General features: G+C 54.9%; 1 protein-coding gene across 4 annotated transcripts in view; it reads right to left on the bottom strand.

Annotated features, from left to right (window-relative positions):
• Positions 1-435: 435 nt before the first annotated feature.
• The window catches only part of Slc6a9 (solute carrier family 6 member 9), a 32,867-nt gene continuing 25,911 nt past the window's right edge, over positions 436-7,391 (bottom strand). For all 4 annotated transcript variants that reach the window (XM_029539671.1, XM_029539672.1, XM_029539673.1 and 1 more), the window contains 9 exons: positions 5,319-5,451; positions 5,071-5,205; positions 4,880-4,983; positions 4,262-4,499; positions 4,022-4,156; positions 3,816-3,915; positions 3,622-3,722; positions 914-1,084; positions 436-808 (listed from right to left, as the gene is read on the bottom strand). In XM_029539671.1, coding sequence (XP_029395531.1) covers positions 614-808; positions 914-1,084; positions 3,622-3,722; positions 3,816-3,915; positions 4,022-4,156; positions 4,262-4,499; positions 4,880-4,983; positions 5,071-5,205; positions 5,319-5,451 — 1,312 coding nt within the window. In that variant the 3' untranslated portion in view covers positions 436-613. The remainder of the gene's footprint in view (positions 809-913; positions 1,085-3,621; positions 3,723-3,815; positions 3,916-4,021; positions 4,157-4,261; positions 4,500-4,879; positions 4,984-5,070; positions 5,206-5,318; positions 5,452-7,391) is intronic.

Below are 7,391 nucleotides of genomic sequence, written 5' to 3'. Positions count from 1 at the left end.
AAGGATAGAGACCTTGGGGCAGCCAGTGAGGTGCAGACAGGCCTGGAAGACACACTGGACCCAAGGCTGGGGCAGGGGGCAGCAACCACAGGTAATACAATTTTTTAAAAAAATAATTACACAAATAAACAGGGCTGAGTGGTGCAGTCCAACAAGTAACACTGTACAGCCCGGGCCTCGCCTTGTTCGGAGGAAGAAGATACAGACTTGCCTGGGCAGAGGCTAGGGTCTGTTCTGGGGTCAGGAACACTGGTCACAAGGCTGCGGGAAACCGGTGGGATGTGGACACAGGGCAGAGCATGAGGGTATCAGAGGCCATAGGAAGCCTGGCAGGCCTCTGGGGACCTGACCTGAGACCTCCTCCAAAGTGCTTTGGACACTGCTGCCCCATGCCCCACCCCCACATAATTCCCCCATGGCTTTCCCACCCCCAGCTGCTGTCTTGGCATCCAAAGGATGTGTAAACACTGGGGACATGAGAGCAGTGGTGGTCAAGGTGACAGCAGCCATCCCGGCCAGGGCGTGATGGGGCAGGCCTCCACCTGTCCGCCTCCCCAGTCTCCATGGTGGGAGCAAGGGTTGGGTGGGGCGTCACCCCTTGCAACAACTGCGCTCATATCCGGGAGTCCTGGAAGCGGCTGGAGCCGTTACTGCCCACGATCGGGATCTGGGCCTTGTCCGGGTGCAGTGGCTGGACCTCAAACCCATCTTCGGGAGAGGGGGTTGTAGTGGGAGCGTAGCGCCCAGTCCGGTGCTCCAGGAGGGCGGGGCCCCAGTCTCTGCTTGGCTTTGTGGCATTTTTCAAACGCTGCAGGCAGGGGGCGCAGTTTTCAGAAGAGAACCCTTATGCTTGAAGTGTTTCCACTTCACCTGCCCGTCCCACATCCCCAGTCAGCCCACCTTCACTCCTCACCTGAAGAAGTGTGTCCCCATCAGTGCGGCAGAGCTGGAACAGCGCGTATAGTGGGATGCAGATGACAGATGACAAAGCCATGAGGAAGCCGATGGCCACAGCCCAGCCTGGGTACTGGTAGTGGTTGTAGGTGATTGGCCGGTACTGGATCACCGTGAAGATGAGAATGAACTAGAGGGTAGAGAGGATGATGTGAGGCTGAGTGGCGCCCCTCCTGTACCCCAGGCTGGCCCTCCTCGAAGTAACCCTTCCTCCCGGGTCAGCAAAAGGTGTTGTGGCTTGGGGCATAGGCAACTGTCAACACCTGCGTGAAAGAAGTAGGACCCCAGGGAGGGGCTGGGCACGGAGACACTGTGAATGGAAAGAGGTTTTTGCCAGAGTCCTGAACTGGCAGAGAACAAGTAAGCTGCCGCCACCTTTGGGAAGCAGCTGTTCTCTAGGCAGTATGGGGCTGAGAGAGGTAAGGACAATTTCCTAGCCGTAGGCTTCAGCTCTGCCTGATGGCCTGTTGTCTTGCTGGTCACATCTCCCTGCCCTAGGCGTTCACCACATCCAGATCATCTTGCCGCCTCTGTTCATTCTGCAGACCCATCCTTGGCATTCCTGTCAAGCTCTGAGCACCTCTTTCAGGAAGCCCTTCTGGATTTTCTGCCTCCTGAAAGGCCTCTCTCTCCATGGCACCTCCCATCTGTTTAACTCAAAGCCACTCGGCTTCCTATTCTGCATGTCCGAGCACCTGCGGTTACTGCATTGACTGTGGGTCTTGCACGATCTCATGTATCTATCTGAGCTGATTTGTACCAGGAGATGCTCAGAACAGGAAGGGGGCCGAGGAGCAAGCCACGTAAAGTCTTGCCTCACTGTGGCTGTGGTAACAAGCCAGCTTGTTGTGACAGTCAGCTTGGAGGGTGCCCAGAGGCTACGAATGCTGTGTCCAGTAGCAGACCCACACCTCTCTGGAAAGAGGCGAGCTAAAGATCTAAAAGAAACAGGAGACTTGGCCAGGTGGCTCGCAGGCCACACCAGAGGACCTGTGGAAAGGACTCACCATGCCTGTCAGCATTTAGGGGCACCCTGGAGCTTAAGTTCCTCTGACCTTCCCCCACACTGAACCTAGGGCACCGTGTGTGTGTGTGTGTGTGTGTGTGTGTGTACATCTTTAATAACCTAGTGGATTTTGTGAGTGTGTGTGACGTGTGTTTTTGCTTTTGTTTTTTTTTTTTTCCAAGACAGGGTCTCCTTGCGTCACCCTCTAGCTAACCTAAAACTCCCTATGTAGACCAGGCTGGCCTCAAATTCAGACACTGGCTTGCCTCTTGCTTCCCCAGGGCTGAGATTAAATTCGAGTGCCACCGCACCTGGCTTAATAAAGCCTGATGTACATGAGGATGAATTCCTTCACTGCAGTTATGAAGGAAGAAAGGGGTTTGTCAAGAAGAGCTGTCACAGGCATATAAAGCTCCAAAGAGAAATATGTCTGCACGGCCTGATTCCTCACCTTAATGTAACTCCAACCCAGCTTTTGGACACTGCCTGCTTCAATCTCTCTGCCTAGAGAATCCACAGAACCCAGGGAAGGCCCTTGGGGGGTAACCCCAGGTACTAGAATGCAGCTCCCCAGCCGTCAGAGAACTTCCTGGTTTTGGGCCAGTGCCACGCCCCCAGAAGGCATGGTGCTGGGCAGCAGTTCCCGCCCTCTCTGCCCTCTCAGCCTTGAAAGGAGACTTCCGCTCCTCCTGTTTCAATGCTGGGCCTGCGGCCAGAACTGTTGTCTGTGCCAGGCCCAGGAACATCCCACACCCTGTGCGGTGGAGGCCTCGGTCCTCCAGGGACCTCTTTTCAGAAATATGAGCCAGTGTGGAAGTCTGGTCTAGCGCTCTCCACAATTCTGAGGAACTGAGCAAGACACAGGTAGCTCTGGACACTGCCTTGCACTGAGTGAGCCCTCTGACCCTCTTCTCATATAGTGATGATTAGGCCATTAGCACCCCCCTCACACACACACACATACACTTCATACAGAAACAGCAAAATGTGCCTGGTTTAGCCCACAGGCCTGCCACAGGGTTCTTGCCCCTTATTAAGTGTGTGGTGGGCTTATTTAACATCCCTGTGCCTTAGAGTGGGGAGAACTGATAATCCGGAGAGGTGTGGCTCAACATGTGAACAGGGTGGAGGAAGGACCGGCCTTGCAGGGCATCCTATCAGAGTGCAGTGTGCTCTGATACATTCCCCTGATGCTTCGTGTTCAAGAAATGGGGGTGCTCCTTTCAAAGCCATCCAACTTCCCAGCCTTTGGGGGCTTAGGAAGTGGCCCCCATCACAGAGTCAACCTGACTCCTAGCCCTGTCCCCACAGGTCCTGAGGCTGTGGAGGAATGCTGCCACATTCCCATGTGTCTCCCTGCTTAGGGGCAGCCTCCATGGGGCCTAGGTGTGAACAGGAAAGTAAACGGAAACCACAATGGTCCCAATGACTCCCGAGGCCCCTTGGAGGCAACTGGGCAGTGATGGCACAGAGTGAGGCTGTGTCCCTGACATTGCAGCTCTGAGCATATGTTACTGGCTTCAGTCAAACAAAGGGCTCAATATCCACTTCCTAACCCAAGGCCAGGACCTGGCACCTCTTGAGTGTGCACACATCTGACTATCCGGGCCTCTCAGATGCCCAAAGCCAGAGCTACCTGGGAGGGCCCCTCAGGAACTTACAAAGATGATAGCTGGAGAAACAAAGCGCCAACAGATCTGGAAGAAGAGAGGCGGGGGAAATCCCAGCATCATCTGGATGTCCTGAAAGTAGTTTCGGTGCCCTGGAGAGACAGGGATGAGGTAAAAGGGGTGGGAGATATTGTCAGCAGCTCAGGAGAACAGAGTGGGCCAGTCCACGGAAGGGTAGCACTCACCATAGATGTACATGATGGATACACACATGATGCAGGAGATGACAACCAAGGAGAAGCTGGCTGCATAGTTGTCCATCAGCAGCAGCCAGTAGATGCCTGCCTGTAGGCCAGTGGACAGGTAAGCCAGGGTGCCAGACTAGGCTACTCACCCACTCCCAAGTGCCTGGCAAGTGTAGCCCCTGCCACCCCCACATCTCCATTCTTACCTGGCTGGTAAGGGGGATGCCCAGCAAGAAGCCAGCCACAGCGACACCCAAGGTTACGTAGGTCTTCTTCTGCAGAATCCACTCATTCCCCACCTCATCCACAATGGCAGTGACTAGGGTCTCTAGGAGGCAGAACTATAGCCACAGCTATCAGTATAAGGGCCTGCGCTTTGTCCCAGACAGCCCCCTACACACACACACACACACACACACACACACACACACACACACACACCATACCTGAGTACCCAGCCCCAGCAAGATGAGCATGAAGAAAAACAATAAGGACCAGAGTGGGGAGATGGGAAGCAGCGTAAGAGCCTCAGGGTAAGCGACGAAAGCTAGCCCAGGCCCATGGTCTGCCACCCGAGACACATCCACACCCAGGTGATTGGCCATGAAGCCCAGGATGGAGAAGATGACGAAGCCAGCATAGACGCTGGTAGCACAGTTGGTGATACTGATGATGACGCTGTCCCTGAGGGAGAGAAAACAGGGCAGTTTGGGAGACCCGGCTTGCTTCCCTTTCCTCAAGTTAGGCCAGGAGAAGACACAGGGATTAGATATTCTAAAAAGAAAGGTGACCCAAACTCCTTGTCTATCTGGGCCTTTTAAAGTGAGTACAGGGTTCCGGACCCTTCATCCCCCCACCCCCACCCCTCTCTGGTGCTTTGCTTTCTACATTCACACTTAAGATACAAGATCCTCAAGACGTCAAGGTCATGGGTGCAGGAGGTCACTGGGAGGCAGCCAGCTGCACTGGAGCCCAATGGCCCTGTCGATCCAGGGTCAGGTTGTGGAGAGGATGGGAAAACAAGAAGCCTCCAGGTCAGTGGCGGGGGGGGGGGTGTCACTCACCGGTAGCAGTTGTTGTGAAATTTGTTGTAGGATGCCATGGTGATGAGGCCACCCCATGCACAGCCCAGGGAATAGAAGATCTGAGAGGCTGCATCCCCCCACACCTGCAGAGGATGGTCAGTGAGCCACTGCAGGCAGATGCTGGATGCACCTGCCCTGGTCCCTCTGGGGATCAACCCTCCACATCCCACCTTGGCCTCCAGGATCTTGTCCCATTGTGGGGTCAGGTAGTACATGATACCCGTGAAGGCTCCTTCCAGGGTCACTCCACGAACAAACAGAATGGTCAGCACCACATAGGGGAATGTAGCTGTGAAGTACACCACCTGGGACAAGACAGGCGCCATGGATTCCCCTCGAGCCCTCTCCAACCCCCAGGTTACCTCCCTAACCCCGGCGACCCCCCTGCGGGAGAGGCAGGGTGGGGGCGGGTACTTGCTTTTCCTGAAGACTTGACGCCTCGGATGAGACAGAGGAATACAACCACCCAGGAGACGCCGAGGCAGCCCAGGAGGGGAAGCCGCACTTCCCCAAAGTTTCCAATGTCATCTGACAGCTTCAACACATACAGCCTGGGGACGGGGAGGTGACTGTCACTGAGGTGCCCAGCAACCAATTCTCATGATCCGTGCCCCATGCTGCAAGATCCCAGAAGCCTGCTTATGGGAGAACGGAAGCTGCTTTGTGGAGCCCAGGCCTCTGCCCTGCAGTCTGTCCTGGGACCCCCCTCAAGGGCTCTGAGGGATTAAATCACGTTTGAGCTAGTCGCTTCTCCTGGGTCAGGATGACTCCCAAGTCTCTGCTTGGGCTCAGCTCAGGTCCTTTCACGCGCATTCCACAGTAGGAATGCCCACGCATCCTATCAAAAGTGCATCCTCCAGGAAGCCGGCAGGTATACCCTAACCAGCTGCTCCAGCTCTGACAGCGAGCTCAGTGGGAAGCAGAGTTGATGCCGTTCTAGCTCCTCCCCATGTGGGTGTGGCTCCGCCTGGCGCCCTATGCCAGGCGGGCTGTGCTTTTTCAGTCAACCACATACTCAGTGTGCCAGGCCCTAGGATGGTACCGGACAGGAGGTTTCTTCCTGCCCTTGTGGAAGAGAGCAAGTTGGACTGCTGTGGGTGGGAGGAACGAGACATAGGAGGGGGGGGTCTCACCTGGAGCGAGAGCCAGGATGAAAGGCTTCCCTGAAGGGATGAGGCTGGGATTATGGAGTGAGGATGTGGGCGAAGGGGTGGTGGGCAGAGCACTGGAGTGGGGATGTGGGGGGCCAGCATGAACAGCCTGGGTGTGCTGGTTAGCTCGAGCAGGAGAGAAGACAGACAAGACAGAGGGCAGCAGTCAGGAAGGGGCCTTGTAAGAGGTTGTGAAAGCGAGACTGAAGAATTTTCCAGTTCCCTCCCGAGGGCAATGGGAGAGCTCTGAGGCTTTTGTTTGCTCGCTGTGGGACAGTCATGCCTCTCTATGGCCCCATGTCTTTCAGTGGCTCTCAGAACCCTCTCACTGGCTACAGGCCCTGCAGGATCCAGCGTCCCCAGAACTGCCATCTCTCGGATCTCTCCTCCTCCTCCCTCCCCTCTGCTTAGATTTACCTGCACTGACTGACTGTGGTTTTTCTCAAACATGTTAGCATGCCCCAGGGCCTTTGTCTGACGTAGCTGCTTTTTCCCCCTAGAGAGCTCTGCACGTAAGGCCTTGGGCCACCTTGAGACTTTTTCCACACGTGAACAATAGGCCACGTTTTACACTATATCCCTGTATAGGATATAGCTGGCCTTGTCTGTGACCCCTACTTCTTCCAGTCTTTACTGAGATGGCCACTCCTCAAGGTGACCATCTTGACTACAGCATGACATGCAGCTCTCAGCCCCGCCTAGCATGCCTCCCCCTTCTCCGTGCTCCTCGACAGCAGACACATCCTCCTCCTGTTTCATATGTTTTGCTATTGATGGTTTGTTTGCTTTATGTGAGACAAGGGCTCATGTCACCCAGGCTGGTCTTGAACTCTGTAGTTGAGAGTGACTTTGAACTTAGGATCCTGCCACTTCCTGCTTGAATGCTGGGATTACAGGTTCGTACTGGCTTGCCAGATTTTACAGGGTGCTGAGGGCCTCATGCATACATGGAGGAAAGGCATTCTACCAACTGAACTACAACCCCAGCCCTTTCTATGGCTTTTGTCCACTGTCCTCTACGGTCAGTTTTTGCTCACTTTGTTCCTGGCTATACATCCCCAGTGCCTGCCACTGACAGTCAGTATTCGATCTTGAGTGAGTGGACACTGTGGCAAATGGGTTGGTTGGGAGGCAGAAAGGAGAGGCCCACGAACGCTCGAGGGTAGTGGTGAGAAGGAGGTAAGGAAGACACTCTCCAGCCTCAGTTTCTTCATCTACAAATAGGATCGCAACACCAGCCCGAGACACGGGGATAACTAGGTAAAACCGGCTCCTTTCTTTCCTGTCAGTATAGGTCCCATTTGGAGGCTATTCCCTCCTGCTCAGCATCCTTAGCTCTG

This window comes from Mus pahari, chromosome 6 (assembly GCF_900095145.1).
Source record: "Mus pahari chromosome 6, PAHARI_EIJ_v1.1, whole genome shotgun sequence".
In the NCBI taxonomy this organism is placed as follows: Eukaryota; Metazoa; Chordata; class Mammalia; order Rodentia; family Muridae; genus Mus; species Mus pahari.
Note: the sequence above shows the minus strand (reverse complement) of the source record. Positions and strands in the feature narration are given on the sequence as shown.